The sequence below is a fragment of the Tachyglossus aculeatus genome, chromosome 7, assembly GCF_015852505.1.
Source record: "Tachyglossus aculeatus isolate mTacAcu1 chromosome 7, mTacAcu1.pri, whole genome shotgun sequence".
NCBI classification, from domain to species: domain Eukaryota; kingdom Metazoa; phylum Chordata; class Mammalia; order Monotremata; family Tachyglossidae; genus Tachyglossus; species Tachyglossus aculeatus.
Window position 1 is genome coordinate 45570229 of NC_052072.1, and position 24966 is coordinate 45595194.

At 43.2% G+C, this 24966-nt stretch overlaps 2 protein-coding genes across 2 annotated transcripts in view; both read right to left on the reverse strand.

The window, feature by feature from the left end:
• ANO7 (anoctamin 7) overlaps nt 1-7112 on the reverse strand; it is a 65991-nt gene extending 58879 nt beyond the window's left edge. The window contains exons 1-2 of the mRNA XM_038748792.1: nt 6999-7112; nt 5265-5340 (exon numbers count right to left, since the gene is read on the reverse strand). Coding sequence (XP_038604720.1) covers nt 5265-5340; nt 6999-7112 — 190 coding nt within the window. The remainder of the gene's footprint in view (nt 1-5264; nt 5341-6998) is intronic.
• A 12663-nt stretch (nt 7113-19775) lies between these two features.
• The window catches only part of PPP1R7 (protein phosphatase 1 regulatory subunit 7), a 31821-nt gene continuing 26630 nt past the window's right edge, over nt 19776-24966 (reverse strand). The window contains exons 9-10 of the mRNA XM_038749123.1: nt 23792-23878; nt 19776-20159 (exon numbers count right to left, since the gene is read on the reverse strand). Of these exons, the coding sequence (XP_038605051.1) occupies nt 19983-20159; nt 23792-23878 (264 nt within the window). The 3' untranslated portion in view covers nt 19776-19982. The remainder of the gene's footprint in view (nt 20160-23791; nt 23879-24966) is intronic.

The window sequence follows — 24966 nt, forward strand, 5'->3', positions numbered from 1 at the left end:
GGCTGAATGAGGAAGGAGGTAAATTAGAAGATTCTTGCCTTAGTCAATTCATTGATTTTGTAGCTGAAGCATCTTGACATTAGGTGCCACCCTGTTCTCTCCCCCATAGTAGGATAAGGACAAAAAGCAAACTCCAGCTTTCCTGCTGCCAACTTTTCCCATGACACTGGGAATCATTCTACTTTCTTCACCATGGCAGATTAAAGACAAACTGGCCCCAGACTTTTTGTAATCCTTAGGGCATTGGGGTTCTTGAGGCAGTGGCCATTGTGACTGCTTTGCGCAGTGAGAAGCGTGAATCTTTGTCTTTCTATGTTGTTTTCTGTTTCATCTTTCTTGTGTGCCTGCCATCAAAACTCCCTACCCCACAACTCTTATTTATTCTTAGACTAGTAGCCACTTGAAGGCCGGGAACCTTGTCTATTTTAAAATCAGTATACTTCTTTGCACAGAGTAAGCACTTAATACTATCTTTAATATTATTTAATATTTTCTGACTGAGTAGAAAAGGAAGGTACCGGAGTACCTGAGGAGACGCAGTATGGTCTACTGAATACAGCACAAGCCTGGGAGACGGAAGGGCTTTGATTCCTGGCTCTGTCACCTGACTGCTGTGTGAACTTGGGCAAGTCACAACTTCTCTGGGTCTCAGTTCCCTCTTCTGTAAAATGGGGATTAAGATCATGAGCCTCATGCGGGACATGGGCTGTGTCCAACCTGTTTAGTTTTTTTTATCTACCTCAGCGTTTAGTACAGTACCTGGAACATAGTAAGCACTTAAATACCATTTTAAAAAAAATTCCTCTTGGGATAACCAGTGACTTATGAGAGGAAAAAAAAAAAGATATCAACTCTTGTTTATTGCAGTTACTCAGTCCTTTATCTCTAACACACAGGAGCAGAAACTATTTTTTTTAAATACCGTACTATGAATTACTTAAGCATTATGGAAGCTCGAAAAGAAATAATTTCTTTATGTGGTACTCTAAAATGGATGACTTACCTTTAGAATTTTGCAAAGAAAGCTAGTTCCTTTATATTCATTTCAGTTCAGTGAAGGTTGCTTCAGTAATTGAAATTACCCCTACTAGACTTAGGGAAACAAGGGTCTGACCTTTGTATTTTTCTTACCTGCAAAAACTCAAACTTTTTACCACCACAGGAGTGAAAAAAATAAGAACTGATACCAACAGGGAAGCAGCGAGCCATAATGGAAAGAGCATGGCTCTGCCACTTACCTGCTGTGTGATGCTGGGCACGTCATTCAACTTCTCAGTGCCTCATCTGCAAAATGGGGATTCAGTACCTAGCTCCTTCCTATTCGAAAACTGTGAGTCTCATGTGGGACCTGATTATTTTGTATCTAAGTCTCCAGGGTACAGTCGTTGGCCTGTAGTAAGTGCTTAAATACCACAATTATTATTACCCAACCTGATGTGAGACTGAGGTAAGATGAGGTATGGTGGGAGGGCAGGATAGGTGCAAAATTTCTCAATAGGGTGGTTACCCACACCCTACGAATACCAAACAAGCAGTTGCCTGTGACATCCTGCGTGACGCTCTGGATGCACTTATTTTGCAAGAATTTGTCCACTTTGTGCAATTCTACCACATCTTTCCATGGGCATTCCCAAACATCCCGCTTGCTCCAAAGCCTTTGCAATCTCCTCAAAAGCCCCACCTCTTGACTGTGGAACTAGACCGAAGGAGCCACAGAAGAGGAGGCTTGACACTGGGAATAACGAAACAAACAAAAAATCCACACACCAAATCTGGTCCCTTACCGGTACTGGAGAGGGGGCAGACCCGTCAAAAGCCAAACTGGTAGAAAACTGGCCACTCTTTTTCCCCAATCGCCTGTCCCTTCTGAGGCAGAAACCGGTAAGCGGAGGCCCCGAACGGTTATTCCGTGGTGATGGAGCAGGGAGGACCTCTCTTCAAACCTCATTTCCTCCATCCTTTGTGTTTGCTCTCTCGTTGGGCTAACATTTCCCAAGCGCTTAGTACAGTGCTCTGCACACAGTAAGTTCTCAATAAATATGATTGAATGAATGAATGAACTTCTGAGGGAGCTGAGCATCCTCCTTACTAGGAAAAAGACTCAATTGCGGTGCTTTTCCAACTGAGACGAGGCTCTTGTTTTAGGTGGTCAGCAACACTGAAATTTAACCAAGGTTGGTGCAGCTAACCACACTCCCACCCAGTGGGCAAAGTAAGAACAAAAATCAAGAACCAAAATAAAGAATAAAGACCAGATTTCCCCCCCAAAACACACACCCTTTCCCTCTACAATCTCGGCTGTCTTTGTGTTAGGAAATCCCTAATCAATTCCGGCCCTGTTCTCGAACTTGAGAAGAAGAGCCAGAGTTCAGCTGATATTAGTGGTGTCTGGGAAAAGTACGTCATTAACACATTTTCTGAAATCCCATTCTGATTCCATATACCACTTTCAGAAAGGGCGGGTCTGCGACTAAAACCTGCAGGAGCATTTTTCCATCTGGATCTGGGAGTATATTTTCCTCTTTATCCAAAAACGGTCACCCAAGTATATCAAAGGAGCAGGAAGAGAAGAGGGTGAGCTCTGAGCGGCGTTTAGGGATTCATTCATTCAATCATGTCTATTGAGCGCTTATTGTGTGCAGAACTCTGTACTAAGCGCTTGGGAGGTACAAGTTGGCAACATATAGAGACGGTCACCCCAACAAAGGGCTCACAGTCTAGAAGGGGGAGACAGACAACAAAACAAAGCATGTGGACAGGGATGCCGCCCAGTGAGAACACTGGTTCTCGGGTTATGGAGGAGGCAGGTGAAAATGAGGGAGGGGGTCACTCAGTGGGTGAATATTTTAAATGCAGTGTGCCTGTGTCGGAGTTTTTCGGGAAATGAAAGTGCAGTTGGGAGTCCAATGGATTCCATTGTTAATGTCAATGAAGACTTTAGAGGAAAGTTGAGATGTCAGATGCAAATTTGAAAGTCAACCCCGAGGTGTGAGGATGTCAGAGTTTTTACAAAGTGGACAATTCAATTTTAGCCTGGAAGGAACATCAGTGAGATCAGCTACAAAATGGAATAAAGGGGAAATGGACAAAAGGCACAAAGTTTTCCAAAGGTCTACTTAATGGGAAAACCAAAAAGCCCAATACAGGCAGATCATAATGTGGAACTCGATGTACACTGACTGGTTGACTTGCACCAAACTGTTTGTTGTTGTGCTTTCTGTTCCTGAGAATCATCATCATCTGCTACACATATGAGTCTCCACATTTAGCTGTTCCTTTCCTTTAGGGAATTGGGTTCCCTCCTGTTGGTCAGATAGGAGCAAAAAAAAATTGCTGCGCTAGGTTTAGGATTCTCTTTAAAAATATCTGTCTAATTTCTTGGTCAGGAAGTGTTGGTTGAAAGTACCTTGGTGAATTGAAACAAACTGCCCCCAGCTGCTGTCTGCAGTTGGAAGCCACACTAAAGTATATCAAAGAGTCGTTTCCTCCATGTCCACATTGCAAAGCGTGTGTTACCCCCTTCCAGGCCCAGAAATGGATGGGAGAAAAGGGCAAGTGCGGTATTGACCCAGACACAACTGAATCAATCATTGGTATTTATCGAGTGCTTATTCTATGCAGATCACTGTATTAAGTGCTTGGGAGAGTACAATACAGTTTATAATAAAAGTACATATTAAACACTTACTATGTGCCAAGCACTGTTCTAAGTACTGTGGTAGATACACCCCAATCAGGTTGGACCCAATCCCTGTTCCACATGGGGATCACATTCTTACTCCCTATTTTACGGATGAGTGAGGTCCAAAGAAGTTGTGACTTTCATTCATTCGATCGTATTTATTAAGCGCTTACTGTGTGCAGAGCACCGTACTAAGTGCTTGGGAAGGACAAGTCGGCAAAATATAGAGACGGTCCCTACCCAACCACGGGCTCACAGTCTAGAAGGAGGAGACGGACAACAAAACATGTGGACAGGTGTCAAGTCGTCAGAACAAATAGAATTGAAGCTAGATGCACATCATTGACAAAATAAATAGAATAGTAAATATGGACAAGTAAAATAGAGTGATAAATCTGTACAAACATATATACAGGTTCTGTGGGGAGGGGAAGGAGGTGGGGGGGGGATGGGGGGGAGGAGAGGAAAAAGGGGGCTCAGTCTGGGGCTCAGACTTGCCCAAGGCCACACAGCAGACAAGTGTCAGAGCTGAGATTAGAAACCAGATCCTTCTAACTCCCAGGCCTGTGTTATATCCATAGTTTATAGTCTAATTACAGAAGAATACACACTGTCTGTCTCCCCCTCATAGACTGTAAGCTCCTTGTGGGCAGGGAATGTGTCTGCTTTATTATTATATTGTACTCTCCCAAGCGATTAGTAAGTACAGTGCTCCACACACACAGTAAGCACTCAGTGAATGATTGACTGACAGTATAAATAAGTACATTTCAGATATGTACATAAAAGTGCTGAGGAGGGGGGATGAATCAAGGGAGAAAGTCAGGATGACACAGAAGGGCAGAAGGGAGTGGGAGATAGGGAAAAGAGGGCTTAGTCAGGGAAGGCTTCTTGGAAGAGATGTGCCATCAATAAGGCTTTAAAGTGGGGGAGAGGAATTGTCGGATATAAAGAGGGAGGATGTTCCTGGCCAGAGGCAGGACATCAGTCAATCAGTCATTTATTGAGCACTTAGTACAATGCTCTGCACCCAGTAAGTACTTGGGAGAGTACAATATAACACACCCATTCCCTGCCCACAACGAGTTTACATTCATTCAATCATATTTATTGAGTGCTTACTATGTGTAGAACGCTTTACCAATCACTTGGAAAGTACAGTTCGGCAACAGAGACAATCCCCGCTCACAGTCTAGAAGGATGGGGTGGAAATCTAGAGGGGGAGACAAGATAATCAGATACAGCCCCTATCGCTCATGGGGCTCAGAGCCTAAAGGACCCTCGGTTCTGTTTACCTGAAGTGAAACTTTCAGTATAAAGGAGGACTCCTTTAGGACAGCCTTAGCATATCCCTTATTATCTAGACTGTGAGCCCACTGTTGGGTAGTGACCGTCTTTATATGTTGCCAACGTGTACTTCCCAAGCGCTTAGTACAGTGCTCTGCACACAGTAAGCGCTCAATAAATGTGATTGAATGCATGAATCTACTTACCTCGCCCCACCATCCATTCCACCCAACCCCCACCTTAAAAATCAACAAGGGTGTGACCATGTGGAAGCCGGGACAAGCTGCCATCTCACCTTGCTTGGCGTTTCCTCTACTGAAGGAGTCCACTCTACTGCCTGCGTCACTGACTTCTTTCCTGTGTTTGTTCAGCTGGAAGGAAAACAGATAACCGAAAAGAGAATTTCATCAGTGTCCCTAAAATAAGACATCCCACAAGACACAGCCTTGATGAACAGTGTGGAAAGGGGAAGGAGAATAATAACAATGGTTTTTGTTAAGCGCGTACTATATCATCATCATCATCATCATCAATCGTATTTATTGAGCACTTACTGTGTGCAGAGCACTGTACTAAGCGCTTGGGAAGTACAAGTTGGCACCATATAGAGACAATTCCTACCCAACAGTGGGCTCACAGTCTAGAAAGTAGATGAAGGAAGAGGGAGAAAGAGTAGGGAAGGAAGGGAGAAAGGGAGAGAAAAAGAAAGCATTCTCCTCTGGGGCAAAAAGCCATGCTTTATTTTCTAAAATGTTTTCAGTTGGTTTTAAATAACACTGTATTAAACTAATTGGCACTAAACGTTACCTAGCAGGAGGTAGATATCACACTAAGGTCAGTGAGTACTTTCACTTTCTTTTATATAGTATCACCTTTAAACCTCAAGTGACTGACATGTTTAAGCAGTTTACCAAGTATAGTAAGTAGAATTGGGTAGAATCTGAGAGGGTTTTTCATGGTAGTTAAATCCTTACTATGTGTCAAGTACTGCTTTAAGTACTGGGGTAGACATAAGGTAGTTAGAGTCCCCGTCCCACAGGAGTATTTTGTACTTAATCGTTTAATAATAATTATGCTATTTACAAGTGCTTTCGATGTGCCAAGCACTGTTGACTTGACACCTGTCCACATGTTTTGTTTTGTTGTCTGTCTCCCCCTTCTAGACTGTGAGCTTGCTGTTGGGTAGGGACTGTCTCTATATGTTGCCAACTTGGACTTCCCAAGCTCTTAGTACAGTGCTTTGCACACAGTAAGTGCTCAATAAATACGAATGAATGAATGAATGAATTAAGGTCAATTTATCAAGTCAGCAAATGCATCACTAAATTCTCTAGTTCAAAGGGAATCTGTCTCAGGTGGGCTTTGGGATGGGCCTAGCCTATCTCTCCTCCCCACCCAGTTAAAGGGATCATAATTTTGGAGCTCAAAATAAATCAGACAGTGGGGGCAATTGTCTGAGCACAGAGGATGAGGACAGAAGGGAAAAAAGGCAAGAAAGAGAGAATGGAAAGACAGGGTGGTCCAGTGTAAAGAACCCAAGACTGGAAGTCAAGAGACCTGGATTCTAATCTTGAGTCTACCACTTGTCTACTGTATGACCTAGGACAAGTCACTTAACTTATCTGTGTCTCAGTTATCTCATCTGCAAAATGGGGACAGCTGAAAGGACCACCTTTCTCTAGCCTGTCATATATATCTATATATAGAAAGAGAGAGAGAGAGACAGACACACAGCGTGGCCTAGTGACAAGAGCACAGGCTTGGGATTCAGAGGACATGAGTTCTACACCCTGCCTTGCCACTCGTCTTGCTGTGTGACCTTGGGCAAGTTGCTTTACTTCTCTGTGCCTCAGTTACCTCATCTGTAAATTGGGGATTAAGACTTTGAGCTCCACGGGGGACAATCTGATTACCTTCTATCTACTCCAGCACTTAGAACAGCGTGTGGCACATAGTAAACGCTTTACAAATACCATTGTCATTATTACTCTTGACCAGTATTATTGCTTGTGTGTCTCACATTTCCTACCTCTGAGCACTCAAAGGAGTTTGCATTAGCACTTCCATAGTAACCCCCGTTACTATTCTTTCGTTCATCATTAATCAGGAGAGTGCTATCGTCGCCGGTCTTTTTCCGTAGCATCTTTCTCTTTCATTACATCAGAAGGAGATCTGCAAAGGAGGAGCAAGTCAGTGGAGTGTGAGTTCCCAGGGCTGCAGGAGCCATGCTTGCCATGTGTGGAGAGCCTGGGAATCCTTCTTCTTGCCAGTTGAGGGGATGCAGTAGGGACTGTCTCTATATGTTGCCGACGTGTACTTCCCAAGTGCTTAGTACAGTGCTCTGCACACAGTAAGCGCTCAATAAATACAATTGATGATGATGATGAAATCATTCAACTATGTTCAACCCTGGGAGCTTGAACAGCTAGGCTTGACTCTGCTACTGGCTGGGTGAAAGTGACAATGTTACATGCCCATCTGTGGAATGGGGCGTTGATATCTTCTAGACTGTGAGCCCACTGTTGGGTAGGGACCGTCTCTATATGTTGCCACCTTGTACTTCCCAAGCGCTTAGTACAGTGCTCTGCACACAGTAAGCACTCAATAAATACGATTGAATGAATGAATGAATCGCTGTCCTTGGAAGTGCCCTGAGGACAGGAATTATGTCCTTACCTATATTGTCACCAAATCCTGTCGGTTCTACCTTCGCAATCAGAAGCAGCATGGCTTAATGGATAGAGCCCGGGTTTGGGAGTCGGAGATCATGGGTTCTAATCCTAGCTCCGCCATTTATCAGCTGTGTGACTTTGGGCAAGTCACTTAACTTCTCTGTGCCTCAGTGACCTCATCTGTAAAATGGGGATTAAGACTGTGAGTCCCACATGGGACAACCGGATTACCTTGTATCTACCCCAGCTCTTAGAACAGTGCTTGGCACATAGTAAGCGCTTAACAAATGCCATCATCATCATCGTCACAACATTGCTAAAATTCAGTCTTTCCTCTCCCTCCAAACTGCTACCAGTCTGCCCCAAGCCCTTATCCTATCCCATCCAACTTGTACTTCCCAAGTGCTTAGTACAGTGCTCTGCACACAGTAAGTGTTCAATAAATATGATTGATTGATTGATCTGGACTACTGTATCTGCCTCCTCACTGACCTCCTGACCTCTTTTCTCTCCCACTCCAATCCATTCATTCATTCATTCAATCAATCATATTTATTGAGCGTTTACTGTATGCAGAGCTCTGTACTAAGCGCTTGGGAAGTACAAGTCGGCAACATATAGAGACGGCGCCTACCCGACAACAGGCTCACAATCCATACTTCACGCTGTTCCACGGATCATTTATGATGACGATGATGATTATACAGGTGAGGTAACCGAAGCCCAGAGAAGTTAAGTGACTTGCCCCAAGTCACACAGCTGACAAGTGGCGAAACCAGGATTAGAACCCTCGACTCTGACTTCCAAGCTCATGCTCTTTCCAGTAAGCCATGCGGCTCCTTCAACAACAAAAACATTTATCAATGAAAACGTTCAGTTCATGTCCACCCGCTCTTCAAGAACCTCCAAGGGCTGCCCCTCCACCTTCGCATCAACAGAAACTCCTTATCATTGATGAGTTTAAAGCACTCAATCAGTTTGCCGCATCCTATACATATTTATTTATTTATTTATTTATTTATTTATTTATTTTACTTGTACATATCTATTCTATTTATTTTATTTTGTTAGTATGTTTGGTTTTGTTCTCTGTCTCCCCCTTTTAGACTGTGAGCCCACTGTTGGGTAGGGACTGTCTCTATATGTTGCTAATTTGTACTTCCCAAGTGCTTAGTACAGTGCTCTGCACATAGTAAGTGCTCAATAAATACGATTGATGATGATGATGATGATCCTACCTCACCTCACTGATGTCCTGCTGCGGCCCAGCCTGCACACTCGGCTCCTCTAGTGCCAGTTTACTCTCTAGGGCCCCAATCTAGTCTATCTCACCGCCAACCCCTTTCTCACATCCTCCTGCTAGCCTGGAGCCCAGTCCCCCCCGCCATATACGTCAGACCTCCACTTTTTCCACCTTCAAAGCATTACTAAGGTCACACCTTCTCGGAGAGGCCTTCCCCGATAAAGTCCTCTTTTCCTCAGCTCGCTCCCACCTCTGTGTCATCTCTGCCAGCAATTAGAACAGTGCTTTGCACATAGTAAGTGCTTAACAAATACCATCATTATTATTATTATTATTATGCACTTAGATCTGTGACCTTTGATATTCACCCCAACTTCACAGCACTGGTGTACATATCTTTAAATTGTGTTATATATTATTAATTACTTATCATTCATGTTAATATCTGTCTTCCCCTCTAGACTGCAGGCTCGTTAACGGGCAAGGAAGGTGTCTGCTAATTCTGTTGTGCTCTCCCAAGCACTTAGTATAGCGCTCTGCACTTGATAAATACCACTGATTGATTATTGTCCTCTTCTAAATGCTTTAATATAGTGTTCTTCACCAAATAGGAAGAAAATTTGCTTCCTGAGCTAGGCACCTCATGCTGTTTTCTGGCAGTTTGCTTTAATAATTATGACAAAGATCAGAGACAGACTAGTAGCAGCCACTGCTGAAAGATTTCTCCTCAAGTCAAACGTATCCAGGGCAGAAATGCTCCCGAGAGACGCTTTGACCTTTCACATCTCTTAGTAGAGCACAAATTCCACTGGAACCCAAAATTTCCAGATCTCTGTCTTAAGGGGATGACGAGAGACAGAAACAGGTAGGTAGGTGAGGAGAAATGAGAGAGACAGAAATTTTATCCTTGGAGAAGATAGATTCTCAGCCTATAAGTGGCTGCTGTCAGGTGCTTCCTCTGGTAAATTTACGGGATAGGAATCTCATCAGAATGTTGACCGGGATTTGATCCTAAAGCTTTATACTGTAATGAGAGATTTCCGGAGTAGCAGCGTGTTATAAATGAAGGTTCTGGAGACCAGATTCAATCCTGGTCACTTGCTGCAAATTGACTCCCCTCACTTCACACAGGTTTCATTCAGCGCTTCTACCAGCCAAGAACATTTCCAAACCCGCTATAAGCGCTTAGTACAGTGCTCTGCACACAGTAAGCACTCAATAAATACAATTGATTGATTGATTGATTGACTCAATATAAGAAAAAAGGAGAACCGCTAATCTCGGCGATGTGAGGCTTGGCTGGGGGTGGGGGTTCTTTGATGTGGAGCTCAGTTTGCTCAATTCTGGGCCCAAGCTAGAGTTTCCTGGGGCTGACACCTTCTCCCAAACCCTTTCTTCACCCCAAAAGCTTAATTTGTTCTCTTACCTGATGCAGTGACCTCAGTGATGTTACTGGATCTTTTGGGTCCAGTTTGTCCAAACCAAAGATCCTACTGCCAGCCCCACCCAATCTGCATTTGTCGAGCTAATCCTGTAAATCTCCAAGAGAAGGAAAAAAAGAATCCAGGCTTCTCTGTCTGTCTGTCTCTTTCTTTCTCCCCTGTCTTCTCAAAGGACCAGAATCCAAAGACACTTCATTTCTTCTTTCTTGCCTCACTACAGGAAGTTAATTTCCCTGAGGAGAAAGGATAAAGGGAAACTGAAAATTCAGGGAGCATCAACCAGTGTCTGAGGTGGCCTATTCTAATGGGCTGGAGACAGTTCTACCTTTATTTGAGATAGGGGTGTGTGTGTATGTCTTTGGGCAACTGAAAGCAACCACATTTAACTTCTGCTTATACAAACACAGAAATGTCAATTGGTATGCTCATGCTCTCAGAGAAATAAGGATCAGACCTTGCATAAATAAATGTATTTATTGGTCGATCAATTTTAATTTCTCAGCACCTTTCCTCTGAGGAGCATAACACCCTGTAGCAAGAACCCTTAAACGGCCACACGTTTCAGGAACTACAACCATGTCTTTGAGGAACAGGATAAGGGTGAAGGTGTTTTAGAGAGAATACTGGCAGTAATTAAAAACAGGGGAAGGAAGAGAGAAGGAAAGGAAGGAGACTTGCAAATTCAGAATTCTGGTTTATCTGCCCAGCTTGGTATAAAGGTTTTAAAATACTTAAAATCAATCATTAGCATTTTATTGAGCAGGATACTCAGCACTGGGACAGATAATCAGGTAGGATAATCTGTCACACATGGGGCTCACAGTCTCAGTAGGAGGGAAAACAGCTTTTTAATCCCCATTTTACAGATGAGGGTACCGAGGCACAGAGAAGTTGTGACTTGCCCAAGGTCACTTAACTAAGAGTTTAACAAACACCACAATTATCCATTCATTCAATCGTATTCATTGAGCACTTACTGTGTGCAGAGCACTGTATTAAGCACTTGGGAAGTACAAGCAGGTAACATATAGAGACGGTCCCTACCCAACAGCGGGCTCACAGTCTAGTTATTATTATTGAGTATCTGTTATACGCAGAGCATTGATCTAAGAAGTTGAGAGAACACAGGAGTTAGAAAACACAATCCCTGGCCTGGTAAAGCTACGCTTCCATTAGGAAAGACAGATGGAAAATCAATTACAAGCAGAAAGAAGAAGAGAACTGAAAATCGGTTTGCGGATGAGAGCGTTAACATGGCAGAGTGTGTAAGCTTCTCTGAACAGAAATGCTATGAGTGGATGTGAGTTTATAGGTGCGGAGGGAGGGACCAAAGGAGAAGAAAAATTAATCTGGAAAAGTTCCCTAGAGGAAGTGGGATTTCAGAAGGACTTTGAAGTTGGGAAGAGCTGTCCTGGTCTGATGAATTTGTATGCAGAGGGCGGAGTTACAGGAAGGAACATGGCTACCAACTCTGTTATATTGTACTTTCCCAAGTGCTTAGTACAGTGTTCTGCACATAGTAAGCTCTCAATAAATAGGATTTATTTATTGCTTAATTGATTGATGAGAAAAGGGCCAGAGTTGGGAGAGATGAAGATGTCACCATAAGTTATTTTGAGAGGGCTGCCGAGTGAGAGCTGCGTTGTCCTGAAAGAAGAGAGTGGATAAGTAGGAGAAAGAGAACAGCTGAAGGGTCTTAAAGACAAAGGTAAGAAGTTTCTCTTTATGTGGTGATGAATGTGTAAGATCTGAAGGTTTTTGAGGGGTGGGAAGACTTGTGCAGAACACTGTTTTTGGGAAAATGATGTGGGCAGCAATGAAGAGGGAAGAGTCTGGAGACCAGTGAGGAGACTCACATAATAATCTACTCAGGATATGATGAGTATCTTGATCAGGATAATGTTAGCCTTATGGACAGAGAGGATTGGGCTGATCCAGGGAATGCCGTGAAGAAAAAATGACAGGATTTAGCCAGAGACTGAATGGGAAAGCTCAAAGACAAGAGAAGATGGTGGAAGGCAGGCTTCAGAGACATGAGAAGGTTAGGAGAAGGAGTAGATTGGGGTGGAGAAATGAAGAATTTAGTTTCAGACCTAATGAATTTAAGGTACCAGTTTTAAAAAGTTGGGGAGTATGAGGAGCAAACTGTTTCTCCACAGGATTTTAGCTAAACCTGTGCCTAACTGGGGAATCATACTTGACCAATTAAACATTCTCAGCTTGGAACACAAATTTGAAGGGATTTTTCCAGTTGATAATCTCAGTAGGTTACCAACATCTAGGATGACAACAACTTGTGGACTGTCCTTGTCTCACAGATGCTTTTAAAACATTCACTAATTGAGAAAGAACTTGGCTTCTGAAGAGAGGTGCCTGGTATTGAGAGGTGAGGGTAGTTAGACCTGCTGTTTTTCTGATGTTGGATTGGTGTTTTGTGATATAATCTGTGGACCATCGAGTGGGAAAGTTGGCATTTGGCAATCTACCTTATTCTAAAGATACTAGGAAAAGACCGCTCACAACCATCCTCAAGAGCTCCTGCTAGGATAGCCCAACTGTAATCGTCAAGAAGTTTTTCCCATCCTTTCTATTTTATGCCTTTTTTAAAAAAAAAAAAATTATAGTATTTGTTCAGTGCTTACTACGTGCCAGGCGCTGTATTAATCACTGGGGTAGATACAAGGTAATCAGACTGGACTCCGTCCATGCCCCACATGGGGCTCACAGTCTCAATCCCCATTTTACAGATGAGGTAACTGAAGCCCAGAGAAGTGAAGTGACTTGTCCAAGGTCACACAACAGATAAGGGGCGGAGATGGGACTAGAACCCAGGTCCTTCTGACTCCTGGGCCCGTATGCTATCCACTAGGCCATGCTGCTTGGGAGGCCTTTGAGGAAATGGGGAATTTGATCATTTGCTTTCTTCAATTGGTCCGTCTCCTTGAACTGCATATATCTTTTTATGTTCCCAGTCCATTTGAAGGATAAGCAGGGATGCCAGGACCTCCCTTGGTTTTTATCTTAGTTCTTTCTTCTTCGGAGATGGGTGTTTTCATCCTGAACCCACTTGAAAGGGGAATGACTTTGCACTCCCAAATTCATGTCATTACGAAAACCCACGCCATCTGAGCACAATTTTGAGTCTCTGATTGGCCCTTAATCCAGGTCTCTTGCTACTAATCAGTTTTAAAGGTCAAAGGTAAGATAATACTAGGACAGGAAAAAAGTTCTTATTACTGTTTGCAGCCCAAGTGTTGTCCCAGCTGTTGGACTTCCCTGGAATGTAGTTCCCCAGATTTGAACTCCAATAGCCGGTACAGGACTCCCGTGGTGAGTGACTTGTTTGGCCTTGCTGCCTAGGCATACCTCATAATTCTCATAATTTCCCTTCTTCTTGGTTCTTCCTCTTACCTCTGGAAGAAAATCCTGAAGCAAATCTATTGAGTTCCTTCGTGACTAGTGAAGGGAACCACGAAACCCTAAAGCAAATATATTGAGTTCCCCCATAATTAGCTAAGGAAACCATGGAACCCACAAAAAAAAAATAGAAAGGAAAAGTAGGGAATAATTAATTTCTCTTAGTCCCAAGGACTTGATTTATTTTAGGTCCTGCTAATGGGGACTAGCATATCATGGATGCACGGATTTATGGCTGTCCATCATCGATCACTATCAATCTTATTTATTGAGCATTGCCGTTCGTGGTGCAGAGAACTAAGTACTTGGAAGAGTGCAATACATGTAATGGATAATTTCTGTCTTCAAGGAGCTTACAATAAAATACAACTGATTGCAATCTAAATGGGGGGAAGCAGGTGGAGGAAAGTGATTTACTAATGCAGACATACCCCAGATTCAATGATTCAAATAGCACTGTTTGATACCTTACCCCACACACGCTTTTATCTAGATTGTGAGTCCCCGAGGGATATGGTTCTTTCAATCATTGTTGTATTTATTGAGCGCTTACTGTGTGCAGAGCACTGTACTAAGCGCTTGGGAAGTACAAGTTGACAACATATAGAGATGGTCCCTACCCAACAGCGGGCTCACAGTCTAGAAGAGCGGGTCATGTATAATAATAATAATAATAAATCGTATTTATTTATTTAAATAAATTATTTATTTAAATAATCGTATTTATTTATTTAAATAATCGTATTTATTTATTTATCGTATAATAATAATAATGAGGGTATTTGCTAAGCACTTACTATGTGCCAAGCACTGTTCTAAGCACTGGGGTAGATACAAGGTAATCAGGTTGTCCCATGTGGGGCTCACTGTCCAGTGCTTAGAATGGCGCTAGGCACATAGTACGTACTTAATAAATACCATTATTATTATTAATCCCCATCATACAGATGAGGGAACCGAGGCACAGAGAAGTTAAGTGACTTGCCCAAAGTCACACAGCAGGCAAGTGGCAGAGCAGGGATTAGAAATGACCTCTGACTCCCAAGTCTGTGCTTTTCCATTTAGCCACGCTGCTTGTTTCCCAGCACTTAATACAGTGCTCTGCGCATAGTAAGCTCTTAATAAATACTATTACTATCACTACTAATGATCTCCACATGCCAGCTGAGAGCTACATTCCTTTCCCACCTAGGCTGAAATTAAGCAGATGACAATGAATGGATCTTGGAGGAAACTACCGGGCTGGCTGGAGGAGCCAGGGGCAAATTAACTATCGAAGCAAGACTGGGACTGTGTCCAACCTGATAAACTTGTATTAGAAATTATTTATTTATATTTTGTCTATCTCCCCCTCTAGCTTGTAAACGTTTTGTGGGCAGGGCCATGGATCTGCTAATTCTGTGGTATTGTACTCTGTGAAGCATTTACTGCAGGGCTCTGCACATAGTAAAGGCTCATTGATGATTGATTAATAATAATAATAATAATAATAATGATGGCATTTATTAAGCACTCACTATGTGCAAAGCACTGTTCTAAGCACTGGGGAGGTTACAAGGCGATCAGGTTGTGCCATGGGGGATCACAGTCTTAATCCCCCTTTTCCAGATGAGGTCACTGAGGCCCAGAGAAGTGAAGTGACTTGCCCAAAGTCACACAGCTGACAGTTGGCGGAGCAGGGATTTGAACCCATGACCTCTGACTCCATTGCCCGGACTCTTTCCACTGAGCCACGCTGCTTCTCAATCGAACTATTGATTAATTGCTTGATCTATCCCAGCACTCAGAATATGCTTGACACATCTGTTATATTGTTCATTCATTCATTCAGTCGTATTTATTGAGCGCTTACTGTGTGCCGAGCACTGTATATTGTACTCTCCCAAGCGCTTAGTACAGTGCTCGGCACACAGTAAGCGCTCCATAAGTATAATTGACGGACACTTAAATACAATGAAAAAAAAAATCCAGACTCTGGCTCTCTACTACATGCACTGAAGTTGGTGGAGTTGGTTGTTGCCAACTTGTACTTCCCAAGCGCTTAGTACAGTGCTCTGCACACAGTAAGTGCTCAATAAATACGATTGATTGATTGATTGATTGGAGGGGAATCTGTCCCAGCTATCCACTGTTCTCAGTGTAAAGTCATTCGGTCACCTCCTTGGGCTGGGTGTTTCACCACAGACACTCAATTAGATCCCAAAAATCTTGCCATTTCAAAGGCTCCTGCAATGCTTCCTTCAGAGGGAGAATAAGGCAGTTGTGTCAGGAGACACTTTTGCTTCCACAACATACTTAGGTGTTTGTACATATTTATTACTCTATTGATTTATTTATTTTACTTGTACATATCTATTCTATTTATTTTATTTTGTTAGTATGTTTGGTTTTGTTCTCTGTCTCCCCCTTTTAGACTGTGAGCCCACTGTTGGGTAGGGACTGTCTCTAGATGTTGCCAACTTGGACTTCCCAAGCGCTTAGTACAGTGCTCTGCACACAGTAAGTGCTCAATAAATATGATTGATTGATTGATTATGGATCTTCCAGGAGAAGCAGTGCGGCCTAATGGGAGAACATGGGCCCGGGAATAATAATAATAATAATAATGGTATTTATTAAGCACTTACTATGTGCAAAGCACTGTTCTAAGCTCTGGGGAGGTTACAAGGCAATCAGTTTGTCCCACAGGGGGCTCACAGTCTTAATCCCCATGTTACAGATGAGGTAACTGAGGCACAGAGAAGTGAAGTGACTTGCCCAAAGTCACGCAGCTGACAATTGGCAGAGCCAGGATTTGAACCCATGACCTCTGACTCCAAAGCCCGGGCTCTTTCCACTGAGCCACGCTGCTTCTCTAAGTGAATCAAAGGATCTGAATTCTAATCCTGACTCTGACACTTGCCTGTTGTGTGGCCTCTGACAACAGGCCTTCTAGACTGTGAGCCCACTGCTGGGTAGGGACCATCTCTATACGTTGCCAACTTGTACCTCCCAAGCGCTTAGTCCAGTGCTCTGCACACAATAAGCGCTCAATAAATACGATTGAATGAATGAACAAGTCACGTAACTTCCTTTGCCTCTATTTCTTCATCTATAAAATGGGGATTCAATATCTGTTCTCCCACCTACTTAAGATCGTGAGCCCATGTGGGACAGGGACTGTGTCTGACATGATTAGTTTTTATCTACCACAGTGGTTAATACAGTGCTTGGTATGTAATAAGTGCTTAAAGCACTTATTATTATTATTATTATTGAGAAGCAGTGTGGCTCAGTGGAAAGAGCACGGGCTTTGGAGTCAGAGGTCATGGGTTCAAATACCGGCTCCGCCAATTGTCAGCTGTGTGACTTTGGGCAAGTCACAATAATAATAATAGTAATGGCATTTATTAAGCACTTATTATTTGCAAAGCACTGTTCTGAGCGCTGGGGAGGTTACAAGGTGATCAGGTTGTCCCACGTGGGGCTCACAGTCTTAACCCCCATTTTACAGATGAGGTAACTGAGGCACAACATACACACACACAGACATACTCCGCCTCATGTGTGCCACCCTCCACTTCCTCCTCGTGCCCTCCCATCCGCCCACCCTGGGCCTTAATAATAATAATAACTTCTCTGGGCCTCAGTTACCTCATCTGTGAAATGGGGATTAAGACTGTGAGCCCCCCGTGAGACAACCTGATCACCTTGTAACCTCCCCAGTGATTAGAACAGTGCTTTGCACATAGTAAGCGCTTAATAAATGCCATCATTATTATTATTGGTTGTGTGACTTTGGGCAAGTCACTTCACTTCTCTGGGCCTCAGTTCCTTCATCTGTAAAATGGGGATGAAGACTGTGAGCCCCACGTGGGACAACCTGATCACCTTGTATCCTCCCCAGTGCTTAGAACGGTGCTTGGCACGTAGTAAGAGCTTAATAAATGCCATCATTATTATTATTGTTATTAAATACTACAATTATTATTCAGCAGACTTATACCAAAGACTTCAAAGGAATACTTCATTCATCCTTAAACTAACACTGAAAATAGTGAGACTGCACCAGGGCAAGTCCAAGCAACCGGGAAACAGCGGCTGTTCATTCACTTTCAGTTTGATTAATGACCGCTCTGAGTGCTCAATGAAGAGGGAGGCAATATCTGTGTCCCCAAAGCCAGGGTCTTCATTATTAAACATTTAAAGCATCATTAGCTTGTAATCGGAGGCACAATGTGGTCGTATTAGGACAACAGAGACAAAATACAGGCTCAGGAGTCAGTAAAGTTTTCCTTTTTTTCGTGTCTGTTCCCCTCAGTCCCCTTTGAGGTGGTGAGTCTCTTGTACACCTGGGACCGTGGCCTAATCAATTATCCACACATTTCGCTCCAGTGCTTGGAAAAGTGCTTTGCGCACTGTAAGTGCTGATGTTATTACTCCTTGATTTATAGAGGCTATTTTGCATTTAAGGAATTCCACCTTAATTTAGCTTTGGTAATGCAGTATTTAAACAAGGGATCTGTCCCCACAGACCAGAATCAATCAATCAATCAATCGTATTTATTGAGCGCTTACTGTGTGCAGAGCACTGTACTAAGCACTTGGGAAGTCCAAGTTGGCAACTTATAGAGACAGTCCCTACCCAACAGTGGGCTCACAGTCTAGAAGGGGGAGACAGAGAACAAAACCACGCATACTAACAAAATAAAATAAATAGAATAGATACGTACAAGTAAAATAAATAAATAGATAAATAAATAAATAAATAGAAGGATAAATGGAAAAATTACACCTAATATGATTCATTTTTGACCAGGAATCTTGTGTTGTGTAATTAACTCTGAACAAAAATGCCCCAAAGCATGAAGATGTCTTAATGGGTCTCTGTTGCCATGGATTTTGATTGGCAATTGAATTTGGCCAGGGGATAAGCTACCAGCTCATTGAACAGCCCAGGCTCGAGCTCTGGGATCAGTGGGTGGGTGGTCTTGGGGCCCCAGCCTCAGACACAAAGGCCATTACTGCCAGTCTGTCCGCAGGATCCCTGCCACTTAGGTTGACCCGTTGACCTCTTTGGCTTTCCCTCTGGCCGTTACGTTCCCCGATCCGGGCAATCCCCAGAGCCCAGGTGGATGGGAGGAAGGGTGGAAGAGGGAAGGGCTCAGCCGCCAGCACTTCTGGGCAAACTACCGTATCAGCTGTCAATCACAGGTGTTCTTGAACCAATCGGCAAGCATAAATGAGAAGCAAGAAAAGTTTGATGCCCAAGATTTCCCACTTCGGACCTGACAAGAAGCCACAGCGAGAACCCTACCAATCAATCAATCGTATCTATTGAGCGCTTACTGTGTGCAGAGCACTGTACTAAGCGCTTGGGAAGCTGGCAACGTATAGAGACAGTCCCTACCCAACAGTGGGCTCACAGTTCTACCAAATATCAGCGGGTGACTGACTAATGAGGTGAAACTGAAAATAAAGTGAGATCCTACCGGTTCATTGAGACAGTCGGGGATCTAGTCCTTTGCTCTTCATCTTACCTGCCTCCCACTTTCCACCACCCCATACAGTTTGCCTATGGGGGACCAATCAATCAATCGTATTTATTGAGCATTTGGTACTGAACTAAATGCTTGGGGGAGTACGGTATAGCGGACGTATTCCCTGCCCACGATGCGCTTACAGTCTAGAGGGGGTGAAGACTTACACATAATATGTAAGTCATGAATGCAGTTACCCCCAAGGTGATACCCTCTGCAAACACGAGGACTAACTCTGGTTCTCTAGGATGGAAATGATCTGTCTCCCCCTTTTAGACTGTGAGCCCACTGTTGGGTAGGGACTGTCTCTATATGTTGCCAACTTGTACTTCCCAAGCACTTAGTACAGTGCTCTGCACACAGTAAGCGCTCAATAAATACGATTGATTGATTGATTGACCTGGAAAGGACAGGATGCCCTAATTAGAACCGACGCTAAATAATGCAGTATACCATGGCCAGGCTTTGTTGCTCAAGCGCCCCTCTGGAACAAGGGACGTCACGACTTGGAAGTATCACGTTGTAAGATTTATTAATAATAATAATAACATCTCAAAAACAATGTGTGCATTATACACATTTCGTTTTTACCATTCAGTGTTTTGTTTTTTTTCATCGGCCGTTCGATCGGTGACTGTTGCCGTACTGAAGACCTCAGGAGCGATATTAAAAAAAACGTAGTTGGGACGTTGCTTCGGAGTGGGGAGGATCCAGGGGCATTCAGAACCGAACGAAGGTGGCATCAATCTGCCGGACTGTGGGAAGGGCCAGCATGATTTTCCGCCGGTATTGGGGGTCCTTCTGCAGCGGGTTTCTCTCCAGGTAGACTGTTTCCAGGTTCTTGGCTCCCTTGAGCTCATCGAGGTCACTCCAGCTCTCAATAAGATTGTCGTTCATCTGTGAAGGGCCCACACCGGAGAAACCAGGTTAAAGAAAACAGAACCTTAAAACAGACTCAGAACGCATGGAAGTTAGCTGTTGCCAAAAAAATCCTAGGATCATTCATTCATTCATTCCTTCAATCGTATTTATTGAGCGCTTACTGTGTGCAGAGCACTGGACTAAGCGCTTGGGAAGTACAAGTTGGCAACATATAGAGATGGTCCCTACCCAACAACGGGCTTACAGTCTAGAAGGGGGAGAAAGACAACAAAACATTAACAAAGTAAAATAAATAGAATAGTAAATATGTACAAGTAAAACAGAGTAATAAATCTGTACAAACATATATACAGGTGCATAATATAATTTTACATAACTATACTATATATAGTATAACTATACTATATGTAGTATATATAATATAATTATAATTAAAATCACATGATTAGCAGCTGGGTTATACTTACTTGGAAAGCCCTTATTATGTATATATAGCATCAAAGTCACCCTTAGACTAGAATCAGAAAGCTTATGGAGCCATTTACTTTTTTTAAGTAGGACTTGTTTCCTAAAACTGTCCCAAGAAAAATGTTCAGCACACTCCAGGGACACTGGTCGCTACGCTACACTAAAATAAGGGCAAACTCCAAATCAAAGACAGAATTGACAGAAACGCCAAATGTCAATAATTTCCTTCTTGGCTATATTACATGCACTTTATCCAATTCACCGGGAGGTAGACATATAATAATAATGGCATTTATTAAGCGCTTACTATGTGCAAAGCACTGTTCTAAGCGCTGGGGAGGTTACAAGGTGATCAGGTTGTCCCACGGGGGGCTCACAGTCTTAATCCCCATATTACAGATGAGGTAACTGAGGCACAGAGAAGTTAAATGACTTGCCCAAAGTCACACAGCTGACAACTGGCAGAGCCAGAATTTGAACCCATGACCTCTGACTCCAAAGCCCGGGCTCTTTCCATTGAGCCACGCTGCTTCTCGTGTAACGGATAGAGCACGGGACTGGGAATGAGAGTCACGAGTTCTAATCCTGACTTCACCACTTGCTGCTGCATGACCTTGGGCATGTCACAACTTTTCTGTGCCTCAATCACCTCTTCTGTAAACAATGGGAATTAAGAGTGCAAGCCTAATATGGGACAGGGACTGTGTCCAGCCTTACTGACTTGTATCTACCCCACTGCTTAAAACAGTGCCTGGCACAAAGGAAGCGCTTAACAAGTACCATAATTATTACTGCCAACACTTCTGACTTTCAAAATACCCCCTTCTCAGTTTTTACGGTTGGTCCCTAGGATTAGAGCCTCATGGAAATCAGTTTAGAACCTCCACTTCTTACCGAGACAAAACCTATTAGCTATCACCAACGCCACCGTCTTTTAACATCACTCTGCCTTCCTTCCCCGTTTCTGGCCAACGGGATGAAATATCGTATTTACGCAAACTTGCACTTAGACTGTGAGCCCCACGTGGGGCGAGGACTGTTCCAAACCCAATTAACGGTGCTAGACACACAGTATTTAAGCGTTTTCTATTTACAAAAACTCCTCTACTTTTGCAAACCCAAAACAGGGGAAGGGTTATTTCATCGGGAATTAAGTCTAGCGATAAGGGGAGCTGAACAAAAAGGAAGAGGGGGAAAAAAAAGAAGAGAGGGGAGAGAAAGGTAAAAAGGCACCTGTGATTGTGGCTCTTACCACTATTGTACTCTTCCAAGTGTTGCGTGCAATGAAGCACTCTGTGAACTTTGAAACATCCCTCCCCTGCTGTTCCTCTTCTTACCTCATCATATGTGTTTCAAAACAGAAAATCTCACCTGCCGTTCCTCTTCTTACCCCATCGTATGTGTTTCAAAACAGAAAACTTTATGCCGCGAGCCTCTCCCCATGACATTCATTCTGACTCTACCCCCTTTTCTACTCTGACATACACCACTATCCCTGCTTACAAAAATAATCTTTTATTTTCCCTTAAAAAAGAGGGTGGGGAACGGGTAGAGAGAATTTTGTGGTGGAAGCAATCGTGCGTATGAATATGTTACGAGTCCTCCAACAGGGACGGTTCTTTCTCTTTCCAAAATGTCTCCACTAGCAGCAATTCCTCGCTATAGGCCTGAAGCAGGTCTTGATCGGAACATCACTCTCCACCCAAATCAGTTACATGAGCCCCTCGCTTTTCGCTTGTGTCCCTTGTACGAGGCCTTGGATAAAAGGAAGGGAAAGATCCTGGGGAAAAAAGAAACATCTCTGATTCTTTGCTGGTCAACACCCCTTTGGCCATTATGGACCTCTGCGGTGATATTAACTTTGAGCTTACATTAAGGCCCTTGGCTTAAGTCTGAAGGCTCACACCACCGTTAGCCTCTGGAATCATGATTCCTACATCAATCGACAAACACGACATTTACTCTTTAAAGCGTGCTATATCACTTTCGCAATAGCGATTCCTAGTGAATGCTTTTTCAAAATACGGTGATGGGCTTCAGTGGTCGTCTTTGGAGGGGTGGACTGGCACAATGTAAGGGGGCAGGAAGGAGGAGAAAATTAAGGAATTAGCGGAATTTGCTTTGTTTATAGGACTAAGGCCAGAGCACGGCAATCGAGATCAAGATGGCTCACAACTCCAGTGGTGTGACCTTTTTAGCTAATGCATCAGAAATCCTTAGGGAACTGGTATTCCTCTTCACCCCTCAATCACCTAGGAGTTCTTCATGGCCCCTGCCCACAGTTCTCTCTCCCACACATTAGCCAGTCTATGAGGACTCATCTGTAGCGTTCTCTCTTGGTCAGTCACAAAGGAACCGAGCACAGTAACCACCTGATTCAAGGTTTGAAAAGACTTAAAAAGATAGATTCTAGACCAAGATTTACATTTCATTTGATTTACTTTCTACTGTTAAAGCCAACCTTCCACATAAATGCTCTGTGAATAAATATTTCAGTCAGTGGCCAAGATTTAAATTTCATTTGATTTACTTTCTACTGTTAAAGCCAACTTCCGCATAAATGCTTTGTGAATAAATATTTCAGTCAGCGGCCCGCCCCAAGCCCCCGGAAAATGTACAGCACTTCGGACTGAAGACAGAATTCATGCTCACAAAAAATGATTTGACATATATTATGGGACTCTTAAGGGATTGAACTGAGCTTGTGTCGGTCTCCATGGGCTGCTAATGTGTCTGCTACCTTTCTTTGATTAGATTTCCTGAACGGAACTAGGTTGGTTTGCTTACCCCTGGGTCTCACCATCAGTTCCACTAAAGTTGTGAGAGTCCACTGGTCTGAACTCTTTGCAAAATGTAATGATTCCCTTCTCTATCTGTCATCCCAAACCACAATATTTTACGTACATGGATTTCAAATCTCGTAATTCGTCCTTTTATTTTACTGGCTCTTTATAATGTTGCCTGAGATTAGCAACCTTACCACCTACGGAAACCTAAAACAACGAACCACCCAAAGACCATGAAAAGTTTCTCTCAAAATCTCAACAGAGGTCAGATTAATCAAGGCTGGGTCTGAAGAAGGGGAGCCCTCAGCCAGATCCACGATCACTTGTTTTAACTTTTATTCAGCACGGCCGGTCTCGGTCGAAAATCTCAGTTCCAGAAAGTCCTAGGCTTACCCAGAATTCTTGCAGCTCTATTAGATGGTTGACGTTTTCAATCTTTTTGATCCTATTAGATGCGATGTCCAGCATTGTGAGTTTGTTCTAAAATAAAGAAGGGCATTTTTAGTTGGATTACCTCTTCAAAGCCAACATTTTATACCTATTCCCTCCAAACTGTCGACTGTGAAGGCATTACCACCTATATCTACACATTTGACTAGTGCATATAACCGACTAGTGAGGTACTAGGTATTCGGCTTAGGGAATACAAGCTTCTAGATTTGCTGGAGAACTGTAAATGTTGTGGAAGAAAAGTCTCTAAACATATTATTAGAAACAAAAGTCCCTCATTAATTACCTCACCTGGATATCTTCCCAGAATCAAAAAAGAAACCAATTTTACGGCTCAAAAATCTTTCAAACTTTTGGGGAGAATTTTTTACAACGACACAAAAAAAATCCACGCTTCGGAGCTACTGATTTCAAAAAGCTCTTCATTTCCCTTGACCTACAAACTAAGGTTGCCTCTAAGCAACCCCTCAGTGTGATTTGGGTAGCAGGATTCGAAAAGCACTTCAGGGCTGTCCAAAATGGTCTTGAGAATCACCCCGGCATGAAATGCGGCAATTATAATATAATGAACAAGCCTAGCATCAAAGACAAAAGCTGCTTTGAGCAAACACAGTGATTACCCACAATTTAAAGCTTCACTTGGGTTTGAAAAGTCGGGACAAATCCTACGGGGGCTTGTTCCATTATCGCTGGGCCTGCCCTGACCCCAATTCAATCATTCAATCATATTTATTGAGGACTTACTGTGTGCAGAGCACTGTACTAAGCACTTGGGAAGTACAATTCGGCAATAAATAGAGACAATCCCTACCCAACAACGGGCTCACAGCTTAGAAGGGATAATTGTGGTATTTCTTAAGTGCTTACTGTGTGCCAGGAACTGTACTAAGTGCTAGGGTGGATGACACAAGAAATCAGGTTGAAACAGTCCCTGTCCCACATGGGGCTCACAGTCGCAATTCCCATTTTACAGATGAGGTAACTGATGCCCAGAGAAGAATAATAATAACGGCATTTATTAAGCGCTTCCTATGTGCAAGGCACTGCTCTAAGCGCTGGGGAGGTTACAAGGTGATCAGGCTGTCCCTTGGGGGGTTCACGGTCTTAATCCCCATTTT